The following is a 17,933-nucleotide window of genomic DNA, read 5'->3' as shown; positions in this document are numbered from 1 at the left end:
CTCAAAGTCAGAAATGATTCACATTTTTGCAACAATCAAATCAAAGCAGTGCTGTGTGTGTGTCTTCACCTGCGAGCAAAGCTCCTCTGCCTTCTCCAGAGCAGCTTTCAGATGGCTGTGGTCTGGATGTGACTCTGGAGTGTTTTCTAAGATCTACAATCAATAATGACAAGAGAGACTGAGGTGAAAAGACAGAATCCAACAAGCTTTTTGTAGCTTAGATGGTTTAAAGAGGTTAAAATCCTGCATACAGTCCTTAATGATGCGTGTGTGAGTGTGTGTCATACATACGTTCTTGATAATTAGCGGGTAGCGTGTGACTCTTTGCATGGGTTTGAGCAGGAAGCTGGACAGAGGCATTCCCTTACACCTGGGATCCATGGCTAACCTCTGACAGAGAGACAGATGTGAAAATCAGTCTCGTAATAAAACAAATGAAAGAACAGGTTCACAGGTTCAGGTCTTAAAACAACAGTCAGGTGTCCGTATGAACAGTGAAAGAGGTTTTCCTCGCTGTAATCTGGCTATTGAAAGATCCCCTTCAGATGTGCTTTCAATGTAAGCGATGGAGGCCAAAATCCACAGTGTCTACAGTCTTTTTAGCATCAAATTCCCTCTTTGTGTTTCCCTGTTGAGCTGCGGTGGAAGTATAGTAACAAAAAGAGGGACTTTGGCACTAAAAAGACTGTAACGTTGAAAGATATCTACTTGATTTGAATCATTTGGACGCTGAAGCTTCATATTAGCTTCAGATAAACTTTTAAATACATTTTTGCACTTATATTGTAAGTGTATTATGAAGGGATCTTCTAGTGGTCAGTATGAACAGGAATGATTACAGCAAGAAAAACATGTTTCAGTGTTGATTTTGACTCCTGACTTTTGTTTTAAGACAGACGTTAAAAACTGTGAATCAGACGTTTTCCTCTGATTGTCACAAAGTGTGATTATTACCTTGAGAAAGTCTTTGATCTCAGGGTTGTCATCAGTTTTCTGTTGGATCAGCGTGGCGCCGTTCAGCTGACACGAGCAGAACCTGAGCACACAAGTGACGGTACAACTTTAAAATTAAAACTCGGCTGTTTAAGGAGACTAATCATACAGTATGACCGATAGATGATTGGCTGTCTCGTTATATCAGACGACAGACAGAACCTGATGTACGGCTGCATGTGAGGCAGCTGGTTGGTCAGGATGTCGCCGATCATCTTCACCGGCATCCGGTCACCTGACATCTTCTTCCTCACCCTCAGAGCCCTGCAGGGAAGAGAGAGGGGGGCATGATGAGAAGTTTGTTGGGATGTTTGAAGAGATCCAACACCAGAAACATGTCAGTGCCAAACCTCATATTCAAATTTTAAACATAAGACACTCTGTTGTTTCAGAAAATAAAACACGCGTCTATTCAAAGCAGCTGAGCTTTGCAAGGTAAAGTTGTGTTCAGACCGGTGACGGTTGATGCTCCGACGTGCGGTTTGCAAAGTGTGTCTGATGCAAATGTCCTCAGTCTGTTTTCTGTGTGTGTGTGAGAGAGTTTGGCGCTGTATGTGTGTGTTCAGTGTGTTTGTCTTTACTTGAGAAGCTTGATGTTGCACATGATGAGCTCCTTCCAGTTGACGAAGATCATGGCCACTTCCTTCTCCGTCAGCAGCTCGCACTCCAGCAGAGGTTTGTGGAAGATCTGAACACACACACACACACACACGCACACGCACGCACACGCACACACACACACACACACACACACACACACACACACACACACACAGAGAAAAGTTAACTAGGTGAACAGTTTGTCACAATTTACTTGAAAATGAACTTGCAGCTTCAAATGTCACGATGGGGAATCAGCTGTTTACTGTTTGTATTGTAGGACGGCGCCTTCATACAGGAGGTGTGTCTGAATGTAAATGTATAAGCAGAGTTTTTGCTTCCAAGTGTTGAACTGTTGGTCTCAATAGAAAAATGTGAACTTTGGCTCCTAGAAACTCCTTTCAGTGCTCTCATAAAGACTGTGCTTCCCAAACCGTCAGCGTGTGTGAGCTGTTGACTATTGTTGACGACACAGACATATTATACCTACAGTATATAACCATGCAATTTCTTTCTTTTGTAAAAATACGAAGCAGCTGAATTAAATGTACATTTAAATTCTTGGAAAGTCATAAGACCGTTGTGCTTTATAATATCTGATACATAATGCATTCTTCGGGTTTGCCATTGAGAAAATTTAATGGCTTTACTTCCTACACATAAACATTTATAATGAAATATTAGTGTATTATTATGTTAATTTAACCCCCATTTACACCATTTTTCGACTGTTTTTCCACCTTAATTGAATCAGCAATAACTGGTCCAAATGTTTGAACTCTGTCTTTATACGTTGAGCCAGTTGTTGACTGTTGATATAATTTTAACCAGTAATACTATGTTTTGTTGATTTTCAGATACTATTATTAATTTATAAAGCACTGACTGGTTCAGGGTCAAAATATATTTCTGATCTGCTGTTTCGTTACGAAGCGTCCAGACTTCTCAGTCTGCTTTCTGTCCCCACGGTCAAAACTAAACATGGTTCAGTTTTTATGAACAAACTACCAGAAAACCTTAAAATCTGCTGCAACTTAGTTCTTTTAAACCAAGGCTGAAGACTTTCCTGTTTGCTGCTGCTTTAAATTTATATCTCATCATTTTTTTACTCTCCTGTCTTATTCTGCTTAAAGCTTGTTTTCATTTTCTATTTTATTGAACTCTTTCAAGACAAATGATGTCTTGTGTTTCTTTTCTGCCTTTCATGTTTTATGTAAAGCACTTTGGATTACGTTGTTGTTGAAAGGTGAAATAGAAATAAACTTTTCTTGCCCAAGCTTTGTTTGCACAGTTTAGTTAAACCAGAATTGACTTTTGAAAGTTGCTGATAGTTTGTATTGTGCATCTATGTGCCAAAAATATTGAATCTATTCACTGTTTCTTCTTCTGCTTAATTCTTTGCAGAGCAGAAAAGCTTCTGAAACAGTTTGACTATTTTAGAAAAGAAAATCTGGGACACAAAGGAAACTTAAAAAGAAGAATTTGCAACTGACAAAACTTCTGAACTATAAACGAATAAAATATTCAGAAAGCAAATTACATTTCTTTGCGAGCATCCTGTTTTCTTGGTGTGTGTGTGTGTGTGTGTGTGTGTTTTAACCTCTGTGACGAGCTGCAGGTCGTTGACGTAGTTCTCCTCGGTGACGATGAGCTCGTGGATGTATCCCTGCCTCTTCCTCTCCATCGGACTCAGCATGTCCAGCAGGTGAAGGTCAGCGCACCCTGAAACACAACACACACACACACACACACCAGGATGACTTTCAATCACATATCCTGAAACATGGAAGGAATTCTCACAAAAGAAAGAAAGTAAAAAATGATACCTGTGATACCTGTATGAATACGTTACCAACAAAATACATACCTGAGATCAGAAAACAGGCAGTGGGAGTGACAGAGGTTTGCTCTGGAGATCGTCAGATTGTTTTATTTAGTGTGAAACTGAGTGTGTGTGTGTGTGTGTGGTACTAAATGTTCATATTTACTACAGCAATTCTGTTTCTTTTATATACCAGGTTCCTTTAACTTTGACCTAAACTAGGAAGCTTCCTAATATTGCAGATAAATTATTTTTTTTAGACAAAGTTTTGGGATATTGTCACATGACTGCAATTGACGTTTCACTCCAGTCTAGTTTTTATGAAGGTCAGACTGTTAGTTTAAGCTGTAAATATTATGGTATTTATGACTAGTGTTAACTTAAATTGATGATAGTTATTTATGTAGTGTATATATATACAGTATATGTCCTGCACTACCTTGTGCTTGTGGTGTTTTTGTAGTCTATAATCTTTTTTTAACTTGTGTAAAGCATCTGAGTATCTTGAAAAGCGATCTATAAATAAAATGTTTTTTTAATAGCCGAGTTAAAAAAAAAAGAAAAAAAGTTTTGCCACTGGATTCTTATTTTATTAAATACTTCTGACTTTCCTCTTAACTTCAGTGAGGTGTGTTTACTATTCCAACCTCTGGAAGTTGTTAGATGCTTTTTACATTTTGTTATTGTGGAATCAGTTAATTTCTCCAACATCAAACTAAGACAAACCATCAAAAGAAGCCTCCGCTGCAGTTAATGTTACCAGTAGCAAAACGTTACTTTGCTAAATGTTCTGTCATGTTGGCCGCTACGAGGCAGAACTACAAAACAAGCTGACAGTGTTAAATAGTATAATTAATACCAAATAAATTGTGAATGTTAGAAATATGCAGAGTGGTTTGTGGGAGTGGTCATTTCTAAAATTTCAGGCCCACACACACAAAAAATGTGTGTAATCAGAAATGCCGACTTAAGAAGACGCTTCTTTAATGTAGTAGATACTGTATGTCTGGTGTGTGTGTGTGTGTGTGTGAGAGAGAGAGTAACGAGACCAGTCGTCTGCAGTCTGTCTCAGAGCGTTTAATCATCAGGACCAGTCATATTCACCGCTTCATCAAAAATCTCCACCAATAAAACCTCAGGACATTTTTACTATCAACACTACGTTAACATTCTGTACACGTCATTCATTCATTCAAGTATCCTTTTCGTTCCTTTGTGTATCCATCTAACCGTTCATGTCCATAAAATTGATCATTCATGCTGTATTTTCTCACAGACACACACACACACACACACACACACACACACACACACACACACACACTCACTCGCTCACTCATTCATCATTCATTCACACACTGACACCAAGTGCAGTCTGGTTACATTTGGCTTGGCTGTTAATCCATTCGTCCATTCATCAGAGTTGCTATTTATATCCATTAGAAGCATCAACCATAACCATTGATTAGATTGAGTATAGATCATACAGAGCTTTTTTTTTATTTAATTTTTTTTAAACAAACCAGAGTAGACCAGAGCCAGGCTTCAGAGTGGAGTGTGTGTGTGTGCGTTTTGTTAAAAATGGTAAAAGACATTAACGTTAAAATCCGAGTTTCTTGCCGCAAAATTCATTCTGTAACGTTGCCTCCACCTGCACCGTTATGAGTCCCTGGATTCTTTCAATTTAATGCTAACGGGGACACAAACGGCTGCAGGTGGGAGCTGTGGCTTGTAGTAACAGGTGGGACCGGTGTGTGGAGCTCGGCTCTGGTCTAGGTGGGTTCTTGTTCTAAACTAAAATACTCACTCTGACTGTGAGGAGTCTCGACCATCAGTTACCAAACTGACAAATGTACTTTCTGACTTGATCTGCTCATTAGAGCTGCAACGAGTTAATCAATTAGTTGCCAACTTTTAAATGAAAGTTATTTTGATAATTGATTAATCGTTTGGGGTCAAAATTCTTTGACTGCAGCTTCTCAGATGTGAACATTTTCTGGTAAACTGAATATTTTTGAGCTGTGGATTGTTGGTCGGGACAAAAGACGACATTTGAGGACGACATCTTGGGTTTTGGGAAACAGTGATCGACATTTTCATCGTTTTCTGATATTTTATAGACCAAACGACTGATTGCTTATCGATAAATCTGATGATTATTTTTTCAATTAATGAAAACAATCATTAGTTGCAGCCTTAATGCTCATATTTCTGTCTTGTGAGGCCCAAAACAAACGGCCTGTGGACTCGTCTGGGCCCCGCGCCTCAGTTTGTTAAACAACCGATGGTCTGGACTCATCAACCAATCAGAGCGCTTCGCCTGTAATACTGACACACTGAGGAGCCAATGGGATCCAAGCAGGTTAATAATAATAATAATAATAACAATAATAAGTCTATTGCTTGTTGTATAAAAAGTCGTGTAGTTCAATAATCATTTTTGTTTGTGTTTCTGAGGGTAAACATTAAAATCACAATACTGTCATCTGGATAATCAAAAAACAAAAAACAAAACAAAAAAGAAACACAAATCTGATATGGCAACCACTATAATACTAGTCTGTTGCTATGGGAACAAATCGAAGGGGGACAGTCGTACGTGTCGCTCATGAGCGAGGCTGTGCCGTCTGTCCTTCGACACAGGCCTGCTGGATAAGCTTTATATGATATGATAAATAAACGTATGTTTCATAACAGCGCTTCAGAATCGTGGTTCTTCTACTTGGCCGTTTAAGCTTATGACGTTTAGTGGGAACAAACTGAATGTTTGACCGGAGGCACAGGAAAACCGAGGTTACGAACCGAGGATTAACGGAACAGGTCGTGGGAAAAACAGTCAGTTGTATCTTTTCTCAAGTCCAGGATATGACATTCAGTCCAGAGTGTTTGTAGTCCTGTGCCTCAGCGGGAAAAATGTTTTTAATGCCAGTTTAAAAAAATGTCAAAGGTCACTGTCCCTTCCTTGATTTAGTCGTTGGGGGTGAAAGGATGATGTGCTTGGTTTGGAGAGGCGAAACTTAAAATCTCCTGTTTTGTGCATGAAGTTTGGTGGCGTTTTGACTTTTTTTTTTTTTTATCTCAAGAGGTGCGTCACAGTGTGGGAAATCCGGAGGTAAAGCTCAAATTACAAAAAAAAACAAAAAAACAAAATCACCAGTTTGTAAAACTGAGCCACAACTAAAAAAAAAAAAAAAACAGCTGAGCTATTTAAAGGAATAGTTTGACATTTTGGGAAAAGTTTGCAAGCGAATTTCCCAAAATATTAACACGAATATCGAACTATTCCTTTAAGTGGAATGATTCAAAGAGCTGACGACGGCCATGAGGAAGCTTTTTCGTAACTGTTCCGCCCCTACGCGTTTAGTACCGAATCTGTCTGTGTGATGTCATCGTCCATCATCCTGATCTCGCCCTCCACAGTGTGACAGCGTCTCATCATCATAGCAACAGACAAAACAATAAAACATGTAAACAAAAAAAAAAAAACAAAAACCCAACAACAACAACAACAACAGAACATAAAACGGATAATTTTTTAAAGTTAATACATATTTCAGAATGTTAAACTACTGCGGATAAAAACATTATCACTGTGTATCTCTGAGTGTGAGATATGTATGTGTGTGTGTGTGTGTGTGTGTGTGTGTGTGTATGTGCAACGTGTTCACACTGTTTCATGTGTATAACTCCAAACTCTCTGTACCATGTTGTTGTAGTTGTGTGTAATTTGGTTAGCTGGTACGCTAAGCGGTTACAGCATGGCTTTTCATTTGAGCCCTGAGCTACAGGCTGAGTCCCATTCCAGCTGCTCGCTCCCTTCCAGGCCTCCTACTCCCCCCCCCTCCCTTCCAGGCAGCGAGGAGGAGCCAACAGACTACCACGGGAGGGAGCGGCCATCCTGGGTTGAAACTTAGCCTTTAACTGTCGTGGGACGCATCTCAATATTGCCTCTTTTCCTCTCCTCTCCATTCATTTATCTACTTTAGAGTGGGGGGGGAGGGGAAAGGGAGGGAGAGGCGCAGGAGGGAGGAGTCTTTGGCTTTGAGGACAGGAGAGGAGAAGAGAGGCGAGGAGAAGAGAGGAACATGACTGGCGATTTTCAAGATTTTTCTTACTGTCAACAAATCTCCTGCAGAGCAAAACCAACGACGGACTGATCTACTATCAAGTATCGTGTGTGATATAACTTATTCGTCTGTGCCGTTGACCTCCGTTGTCGTCCAAAAACTATTAAAAACACGCCAGTGAGCCACATCGCTTTACTGGGTGTTTAGAAACGGCTCCGAAGCAGAGATAGCAATAACAGAGATCACATCTTCAGTCTCTGGAGAGTAGTTCTGTGTAAGGCAGACGCTACTGAGCTTGTTGTGCTACATATCTCACAATCTCTGGACTTTATACTGAAGATCTTTGAGAAATTTACAATATAGGACAAAGTCGAGAGGTTGTGATCTGTAGCTCCACAAGCTGTCTGTCACAGGACTACTCTCTGGAGACTGAACACATGATCGCTGTTATTAGTCTTTGGAGTCGTTTCTAAACAAGCTAACGTGACCAAACTCTTCATCGAGGAACATGTCACCCAGTCCAGCTGTGTGATGTGTTTTTAATAGCTTTTAGACAATAACGGAGCACAACACACGATACTTTTTATTAGATCTGTTCATTGTCGGTTTGTTTCTGTACATGAGATTTGTTAACAATAAGAAAAAAAATATAGAAAAAAATCTCCAGACTGATCCTTTAACATTGAAACTTGTCCTCCAGCAGATAGTGGGTCTTTCTGTGAAGCTGTGGGAGGGGAGGGGTTAGTGGGGGGGAGGGTGGAGCCAGCGCTTTCGACTGACAGGTGAATGAAGCTGCTGCTGAACCAATGGGAGCGAGGTAAAAAAAAGAAAAAAGAAATTTAAAAAAAGAGGAGGGAGGAGGGGGATGAGCTGCGGCTACTGATTCTAATGAGAGAATCTCCCGTAAAGCCACAAAATGACCCACTATCCACTTTACCACGCTAGGATACGGCTGTGTGTTAATGTGTGTGTGTGTGTGTGTGTGTGTGTGTGTGAGAGAGTGTGTGATGTGTGTGTGTGTATACAGTCACTGTGATCCAAAAAACTGCATGTTAAATCAGTCCAATCGGGGGGGTGGGTGGGGGAAGAAAGGAGCTCAATAGTCACACCTCCTTCAATCTCCTCCTCTCCTCTCTTCTTCCTTCCCTCCTCATCTAAAAAAACACCTTCCAACTGGTAAAAGAGAAAGAAGAAGAAGAAGAAGAAGAAGAAGAAGAAGAAGAAGAAGAAGACGGAGGAGGAGAAGAGGAGGGGAGAGGAGAGGAGTCCTGACTATTGATCTCCCTCCTGTTGAACAGTGCTGTTTGGAGCCAGAGAGTTTGGTCATGTCCGGTCAGAGCCATGCATAGACAGAGTTCTCGCCACCACTGGGCGTTTAAAACGTTACAGTCTGTCTGTCTGTCTGTCTCTCTCTCTCACTCTCTCTTTCTCTCTGGCTTCTATTGGTGGAGAGTCGCCATTTCCGGGTCATGTGACCTCTTGCTGCTGTCCCATTGGTTGAGTGGCCTAGTGGGCGTGGCCTAGTGGGTCTCTTTGAGGGCTTTGAGGAAGAGGGGGGTTCTGGGTAATGATATGATCCTAGAGAGAGGACGACAACAACAACATCAACAAAAACAACTAAACAAAACAACAACAACAACAACAACCAATCGGGTGCTAGGTGGGTGGAGCGTGCAGCAAGACAGAGAGTGTGGAGGTGTGGTCTAACCTAGCATAGAAATAGAGGATGTAGAGCGGGCGGCGTGACGGATATCCTGTTCATGAACTCCAGAACTACAAGAATTTGTAGCGGATGGACTGGTTATGTAGCGATTAGAGCTACAACGATTAGTAGCGATTAGTTGCCAACTATTATGACAATCGATTAATCGTTTTTTGCCATATTTCAGTCATATTTCTGGTTTATTCAGTCTTCTATGATAATAAACTAAATATCTTTGTGTTGTAACTGTTGGTTGGAACAAAATGACATTTGAGGACGTCATCTTGGGCTTTGGGAAACTGTGATCAACATTTTATAGGCCAAACAAGTAATCGATTAATCGAGAAAAAACAATTGTCAGATTAATGGATAATGAAAATAATTGTTAGTTGCAGCTCTAGTAGCAGCCTAACCACAACTGAGAAAATGCTAAAAACATGATCATATATAGACTAATGTTGTTCATCAGGGAGTCACACAAATATTCCTATATTAACAGTTTTAACTTTAATGTCAGGAGACATCACGGTAACTTGTGTTATTTTTCTATAATTTATCTGCATTTGCTGCAACAGACTAAAGCTTTTCAATACAAGAACAGGTTGAACTTTGTTTTCTTTTATGTTTGTTTTGGGTTTTTTGGCCAATTTTTGAATACTGACAGTCGAGCAGGAGCAATATGTTTAAGAGAAAATATTTTGTTTTCTTTAGTTCATGATTATTACATTATTACATTTAATCTTTCGGCAGATTCTTTTGTCCGAGGCGACGTACAAATGAATCCAAGCCACAATAGATCAAGAATAATCATCGAACTTCTTTTATTTAAGATACAAAGACTCCATGTGCTAGAAAAAGCTTTTATTAAAGAAAATGCATTTGTGCATTTGGGGTTTTATACAATTATAATGATTGATTGCTTTAAATTTGCATCGTGGCATCAAAGTTTCTATAATATTTGTGTGTTTATTTGTGATGCTTCAACTTATAATAAACTTGAGTTGTTGGTTTTCTGCTGACGTGGACATAAAGTCAGAAAAAATAAAACTTGGAATGACTTCTAGGTATATCAATATTACAAATAATTAATTAATAAGAATATCAGGATATGGAAAGAAAAAAATAAATATTCTTCACATAAAGGAAAGAAGAACTTAAATTGTTTTTAATTACATTTCTTTCAATATTTAATTTGAATTTTATCAAATGATTACATAATCTACCATCATGATATGAATCTGCTGCTATTTACGCCTGACTCATCATGTATCTTGTTTGTCTGGAGCTCATTTGTCCTTTTTACTGGACGTCTTTTGAAGAATAATTTGTGTTTTCTTGTCTTTTATTGTGTAGTGAATGTTTGTTCAACTACAACAACATGTGACTTCAGTCCAGGTTTCACTGCCAGTGTCTCAGTGTCTCCGCTCTACAAACTCTAGGTCTATGGTGGATCATGCTGAAGGGAAACATGCAGGAAGAAGGGAAAACACTTTTACACTAATGTACGCAAAATATACACACACACACACATGCATGCACATACACACCATACAAACACACACAAACACCACCCAGAGGTGGTGCATGACTGGGAGGTTATCAAAGAGGCCCAAAGGAGTGTTGAGGTCAAAAGGTGAAAGGTCAAACCAACCCGGGGGGTCAAATACTGAGAGAGGGACAGCATCTCCACACCTGGCTCTGGGGTGTGTGTGTTTGTGTGTGTGTGTGGGAGAGAGAGAGAGAGTGCTTCAGTGTGTAAAGTGTGACTGTGTGTGTTATTGATAGTTAATGTTAATATTTTAGTTTTTTAATATTAATCTGTATGTGTTCTGTGAAACACACTGAAGGTGAGAAGTTATGAGCGTGTGTGTACTCACACTGTGTGCTCGGGTCAGTGTCCGTTGTGAGTTTGACGTAGTTGCTAGGAAACAGACCCTCTCTCCCGTTGAGCTCTCCTTTCCACCAATCGCAGTCGTCCTTGTTGAGCACTGTGATCACCTGACCCTTCATGAAGGCCAGCTCGTCGTCGTTCTGAGCCACGTAGTCGTACATGCCGATCACCTGACACAGAGCTTCGGGACAGACATGACGGACAGGATGTCAGCTGACGGTCTGACAGTCACAGACACCATTTCTCCTTTAATATGAACTAAGGCAGGGCGATATATTGAATTTATTTGAATTTTTGTTTTTGCACAATGTGTAAAATGTCTTAATGTTATTACATAATGCACAAAAAAGTAACATAGCTGGTAGCTGGCTACATTAGCCATTTCGAGTCATGACAAACTGTGACGTGATCAGTTTCACTACATGTTCACCTGCCGCAGTTTATGGGACTGTCATGACTCCAGGCGGCTAGCTGTCTCTGCCTCTGTCGTAGATGTGACTGTTATATTCACTACGAGAGAGGCAGACTGTACTCTCGGTTTGTTAACGAGGTCTCATCTCTAGTTAAGAGAGTTGAAGCGCTGGGAGTCGACTGAACGGTTTCCAAATTCTACTTTGTTCAGTTTGTCTCTACCTGCTGGGAGGCTAACGCTAGCTAGCAGCAGTCTGCAAATATCAGGGTGCTGACAAAACAAAACGCAGCAGATCGATTAGGTCATATCATCACTGTCACACCTGAGACATTCATGTTCTTTCAGAGACATTTTTACTCACCTACAAACCTATAAAGCTTTTATTGTGGTAATCTATCAGAATTCCTCAAATCTCATTCAAATGTCAGAATTGGTAAGTAATGAGTTATTAGTCAACATTCAAATAAATGGCATCAAATGTATAAATAGTGTCTGCAAGTTTCATATGTTTTACAGGAAAAAAAAAATCAGCCTTCAAAACATTTATTTCAGATATCAAGCAAAAACAACTTTCTGTAGATAATTGTGCAAATGATGTTTTAATTTACGCAGGTGTAACAGCATCTTCTGTGAGCAACCGAAGGATTTTCAGTGAATTGCATGTACTCGTCCATCGTGTGTGTACCTGTGCTGGCAGCAGCCAGTTTAGGAGGGGTGGGCTCTGTGGGTGTGGTCTTGCTGGTGCTGGGACTGAGCAGCTTCACGTAGTTGGCCGGAAACCAACCTATCTGACGCTTTTTCCCCCGGGCCTGGACCAATCAGAGCACAGCATGTCATTAGTCGTTTATCTGCATGTCCTGCATTATGCTATAAACTTTTGGTATTTGGTATAATTAAACCAAATTAGGACATTTATTGCTGAATAATCAGTGACACCTGGCCTTTCTTTTACTCCACCTTATCATATCTTTTTATGCAAGGATAACATAATGGATATTTCTGGACATATATCAGAGTTTGTGCCTCTGTACCTGGAGCTCACCCTCCCACCAGCCCCCTGGGTTCTTTTTCCTGATGAGAATGAGCTGTCCTGGAGCTAACGTCAGCTGCTCTGCTCCTGTTGCACTGTAGGGGGCGATCACCTGAGCAATCTCTGATGGAGTTAAGGACACGAAGAAGACGTAGTTAGTTCTGCTCCTGTAAGCCATATTTTTTTATTCCTAGGATGGCTTTTATTATTAGCAGCTCCACTGCTAGTTGAATGCTTAACTTGTTCAATTAATTATTTAATTAACCTATGGACAGTACAGATCAGGCTACAGCAGCTAGAATGGAGCGATATTATAACTGAACGCTCACCTGGTTTCTTCCCCAGGCTGCCCGTCTTCCCTGCTGGTCCCAAAGACTAGAGACAGAAATAGAGTTTAAAATAAAAATCATTATAATTGTTATAATATTTCCGTCGTCCTGTGAAAACCAACAGTTCTGCTCCATCCTGATTTGTTTCTTAACTACACCTCACCTCTGAGGATGAGTCCCGTGGTTTGACGTAATTGGACGGGAAGACTCCGGTCTTGCCCCCGACCATGCCCGTCCACCAATCACCTTCTTTCCTGGTCACCATGACGATATCTCCTTGCTGGAAACTTAGGTCACCCTGTTCACTGCTCTCGTAGGTGTACATGGCTATGTACTCTGTACAGACGCACACACACAGACACGTGTTTAGAGTAAATGACATTTTCACACCTGACTTTTTAAAAGTGCATCCATCTTGGCGTGTTACCTTCTCCAGACTCGGAGGGTTTGGTTGGGGAAGGTGAGGGGCGTTTTCCATTGGGTGGACTTTCTGACACTCCAGATTCACTAGAAGAGACGAGGAAAACAAAAAACTTTATTTAAATGGTGAATGTGTATTTTTTGCAGTTTTACAATAAAAAAATTAGTATTAGCATGTAATAAACAATTGTTTTCATGCAACTCTATAATAAACTGACCGAGCTATATGAAGTTAAAGGGCTAGAGCGTCCTGTCTGAGGATCTGTAGCTGCACTACAGGCCCTTTTCACAGCAGACATTTCAAGGTGTCATAATAGGAAAGCATAGGTGTTACTAATAAAGGTAAATTATATTCAGGCAGAAATTCCTAGTTTGCTGTCTCAGTATACCTCCGTTGTGGTTCATATTGGCATTAATGACATCCCATGGCAGCAGTCGGAGCCTTTAAAATGTGACTTTATGTCTTTTTAACATCCTAAAACTCAGTGAGAAGGACGTTTTTTATCTCCGGCCCACTCCCTACTGTTGGCCGTGGTCGTTTTAGCAGCTTCACACTTGGCTTCAGTCGCAGTGCTGCCATTTAAAATTTGGTTTTATAGACATTTTTTATCTGTTCTGGGAACTCTCGCTCTATTTTTAAATGCGATGGACTCCATCCAAATCCAGCAGGCTCAGGAATACTAACTTCAAAGTCATTAGTAGCCCGCTGATATTAATGATCGTGTGAAATTTTAGCAGCGGCATATTTCTGCGGTGGTGCACCGCCAAAATTTCTACTTTTGATTGAAATCTGGTATTTTAACCTACCTAGGGTTTTTGCTGCGTGGCGTGGCGCCGGCTGGGGCCGCCATAGTGGCTGAGATGAGCTTGACGTAACTTTTGGGGAACCAGCCTCTTTGTCCGGTCTGCAGTTCTCCTAACCACCACATGTCCTGCTGCTCCAACACGGTTATTATCTATAGGAACAATAACGATAATACAGTTATAAATCAGTAAAAAACATAATAATAATAATAATATACAACGTGCACAACTGAACAAAAAAATACAGCGAATCTCAGTTGATCTCTACCTCGTTTTTGTTGAAGTTGAGGTGGTTGTCCTTCTTGGCTCTCCAGGGATACAAGGCCTGAGCCTGAAGACCCTCGACCTTCTCCCCCTGAATAACAGCCAATCACAACAATTAGTTCAGGTTTTCATATATAAATGCAGCTTTTCTATCTGAATCTGAAACGTTTAGGACTAGCAGTGACTATGATGTTACCTGTCCCAGTACAGGAGAAGGAGAGGAGCCTGTCGTCATGGTGGCGGGTGTGAAGGCGGAGCGTTGCCGTAGCTGCGCCGAGGGAACGCTGAGCGATGGATTCTGACTGGTTGAAGAGGTCGGCCAGGCGTCCCATCCCTCGCTGTCTGATTGGCTGGCTGTATTTGAGGGCCAACTGGAAATATAAACACACAGATGACATGTATATTAGGATTAGGATGTATATTAGCAGGTATTTAAACATTTAATACATTAATCTAATTAGTCAATTAGTGACAGTTTATTATATTCTGTCCTTAAATGAAGCAGTGACATCAGCAGGACTCACGTGGTGCTGAAGTCGGCCCAGTTACTGTTGGCGGAGGATGCAGAGGAGGACGTCTGCCCGGGTGCTGGGGGAGGCGTGCTCATTGGCTGCTGGGCTGAGGTCGGGGTTGCAGAGGCTGTGGATCGCAGGCTGATCGGAGCTTCGCTGTCGGGTATTCGTTCTGCGTAATTGGCCGGAAACCAACCGGTCCGCCCCCTGAGCTCTCCTCCCAGCCAACCAGGTTCCCCCGTCTGCGACTCATCCACCTATCAGAGCAGAGAGGCAGGATTAAGGTAAAGAAGACACATGTAAGTTCAGATTCCATATAGAAATAACACTATGATGGGAGAGACCAGAGAACAATGGCCACAACAGCAGAAGCAGCAGCAGATGGCTGTTCAGGAGTTCCAGGAAGTAAGATTACCAAATTAATCTGATAATTGTGAGAGAGGAATCATATTTACTTGATAAATTGACTTTTGTAAATGTTGATGTTGTGCTCTGCTTCCTTTACTTGTCACAGTTTCTTAGCGTAACAGAAAGGCTCTTATGATGAAGAAGACCTTTTTCAATTATGTGTCTGACTAAATAATTCAACTTTTATAAATGACCTCATGATTAAACGTCTGGCTGTTCCCTTCACTTTAAAATTTAAAACATCCATTTCTTCTATCCTATCATGTTGCTGTCCCATATATTTTATATTAGCAAACACCTTTGTTTTGGACTACTGTTTTTTTAAAAGTCATTCTGGATAAGCATCAGCATAAAGGATAAATTCAAAATTGTTCAAATCTGTCTAAAGACAATCGTCAGGCGCCCAAATGAACACTTGAACAGTTTATGCTTGTTGTAAACATTCCTCCTGTTCATACTCGCTGTTAAAAGATCCTTTTCTGATGGGGCCTAAATCTGCAGACCTGGTTCTGTGTGAAAAGTAAGTTAGGCTGAGTTGGACAAATCAGGTGGATATCAACCAAAAAACTAACATCAAGAGGGCATTCTGTACCAAACAGACTGTAGATTTTGTCCTCCATCACTTCCTTTGAAAGCGTACTAAGAAGGGATCTCTTGTTGACAGGAGGAACGATTACAGCGAGCTGTTTCAATCCACATACTGGCAGCCTACTACTGTTATAAGATGGACTTGAAAAATTGTGAACTTTTCCTTTAATCCTAAGATGCTGAAATGTTGTATCGTGTTTTTTAAAAAGTCTTAATTTACGTATGTGGAAGTTTATTTATGGACAAGTTGATGGTAATGAAAAATGTGTTTTATGTATTTTTCACACAGCAGGTCAAATGATTCATTTGTTCAAAGACGGACTGTGAAGTTTAACCGTTAAGCACATTCATAACTTTACACATTAACCGTGAAAACAAAACAAGTGTAACAACAGATCTGGTTAAGATGTGCTTGGTTTAAAAAAACAAAACAAAAAAAGCAAGAGACCGCTAGAAAATGAATGAACATGGAGATGACGTGAGATGAACCAATAACAAGAGTTCAAATGACTGCTGGCTTGTGATTGGTGGAGGCACAACACTGGACCGGGGCAAGAACTTACCCATTCCCCCTTCACCTTCAGTTTGCACAGCAGAGAAGAGAGGAAACAGTTAATACACACACCGCAGTCATACACACACAGACGAGACACACACACACACACACACACACACACACACACACACACACACACACACACCTCAGAGAGTGTAGAGCTACACAGATAAAACACACACACACACACACACACAGGAGACTTTTAAATACAAAAACACACACAAACACACACAATACTAAACAAAAGAGGCAATAAAACACGTTCATTTTATAAAAAATTATCTTTGTTAAAATTGATCAACTGCAGACACATGACCTCAAACTACACCATCATTTTCTCCGTAGCTGGTGGTGAGGCGGTTGGTCAAAGGAAACAAGTGTATGAATACTGAGTTTGTGAGCACACTTCATACCATGATTACATCTCCAGGGGCGATACTGATCTCGTCATGGCTGCGAGCGTCGAATGGATAAAGAGCCCTGTAGTAGACAACCTTCACCGGCTGCTGCTGCTGGTCGAAGCTGCTGACTGGAGCCTTCTGGTCAAACAGACTGGGTACCGGAGCCTTTTCTACTGTTAATGAACAGAGAATTAGAGAGAATAAACAACATAGACAAACAGGTAAACAGCGTCTGATTCAAAAGTGGTTTAGCTGACTTTGCTAACATTTAACACCAGAACTGAGAGTGTCAGAGTCAGAGCAGGAAACAAAGTCACTCTTCTCCACGCTGCTCTGTCCTCTGTTTCCATCACAGTTACGTGTTTGAGTCACTTAGAGACTCTGTAAAAGTTTGCAGCCTGTCTTGCTGTCACCCTGCTTTACTCTGTATACAATAACTCAGCTTAAAAAAAAAGAGGCAGCGATTCAACTGACAAAATGTGTCGTGATGCTTTTCAATTGATGCATCGATGTTTAGGGTGCAGCCCTACAAAAAGACACAGTGCTGCTTCTTGCTAACAGAGCTATGAGATAGAATCAGTTTAGAGTTTAGAGGACAGTGTGTCAAAGTTTTTTCTTCCGTCAAGGATTATTGATTTCTGACACATGCCAATAATCTAAACCCCTGAAATTAAGTGGAGGTGCCATATCAAGTGAATTAATTAGCCACTAGCCTAATTCTCTTATTTCACGTGCACATACTAGTCGTAACACACCTGCTGAAGTCCAGGGGTCGCTCGGCTGGCTGAACAACTTGGTCAGTTTCTCCTGCATGTCTTTCTTCCCTTTCCCCTCGTCCTCCTTCTCTTCTACTGATCCCGCTCCCTTCCGGCCCTCGTCCTCCTCCTCCATCCCTCTCCTCTTCCTCTCCTCCTCTTCTTGAGTCACTCTGTTTAGCCAGGCGTGGGGTGCGGAGCCGGTGGCGGGGCTAGGAGCTTTTGGGACGGAGCCTCCAGCTTCATCCCTCCAGGCTACGCTTTCCTCTGATGACAACCTGAGAGAGAAACAAGCGAAAGGATGAATCTGAGAAACCGTCTTTTGTATTTTGAACGTCTTTTCATGGCATCCGCTGACAAATACTTTCTCCTTCTT

General features: G+C 41.0%; 1 protein-coding gene across 5 annotated transcripts in view; it reads right to left on the bottom strand.

Annotated features, from left to right (window-relative positions):
• Positions 1-17,933, bottom strand: part of itsn1 (intersectin 1 (SH3 domain protein)) — a 51,845-nt gene that overhangs the window by 11,000 nt on the left and 22,912 nt on the right. For 4 of the 5 annotated variants that reach the window (XM_067610647.1, XM_067610648.1, XM_067610651.1 and 1 more), the window contains 18 exons: positions 17,558-17,835; positions 16,815-16,975; positions 14,859-15,103; positions 14,531-14,705; positions 14,339-14,425; positions 14,074-14,222; positions 13,274-13,353; positions 13,010-13,182; positions 12,847-12,892; positions 12,519-12,640; positions 12,173-12,296; positions 11,062-11,256; positions 3,194-3,315; positions 1,575-1,681; positions 1,156-1,257; positions 955-1,036; positions 292-390; positions 70-153 (listed from right to left, as the gene is read on the bottom strand). In XM_067610647.1, the coding sequence (XP_067466748.1) occupies positions 70-153; positions 292-390; positions 955-1,036; positions 1,156-1,257; positions 1,575-1,681; positions 3,194-3,315; positions 11,062-11,256; positions 12,173-12,296; positions 12,519-12,640; positions 12,847-12,892; positions 13,010-13,182; positions 13,274-13,353; positions 14,074-14,222; positions 14,339-14,425; positions 14,531-14,705; positions 14,859-15,103; positions 16,815-16,975; positions 17,558-17,835 (2,431 nt within the window). The remainder of the gene's footprint in view (positions 1-69; positions 154-291; positions 391-954; positions 1,037-1,155; positions 1,258-1,574; positions 1,682-3,193; positions 3,316-11,061; positions 11,257-12,172; positions 12,297-12,518; positions 12,641-12,846; positions 12,893-13,009; positions 13,183-13,273; positions 13,354-14,073; positions 14,223-14,338; positions 14,426-14,530; positions 14,706-14,858; positions 15,104-16,814; positions 16,976-17,557; positions 17,836-17,933) is intronic. The other variant, XM_067610649.1, reaches the window with a different exon arrangement.

This window comes from Thunnus thynnus, chromosome 14, assembly GCF_963924715.1.
Source record: "Thunnus thynnus chromosome 14, fThuThy2.1, whole genome shotgun sequence".
NCBI classification, from domain to species: Eukaryota; Metazoa; Chordata; class Actinopteri; order Scombriformes; family Scombridae; genus Thunnus; species Thunnus thynnus.
This window is presented reverse-complemented; position numbering and strand designations above follow the sequence as displayed.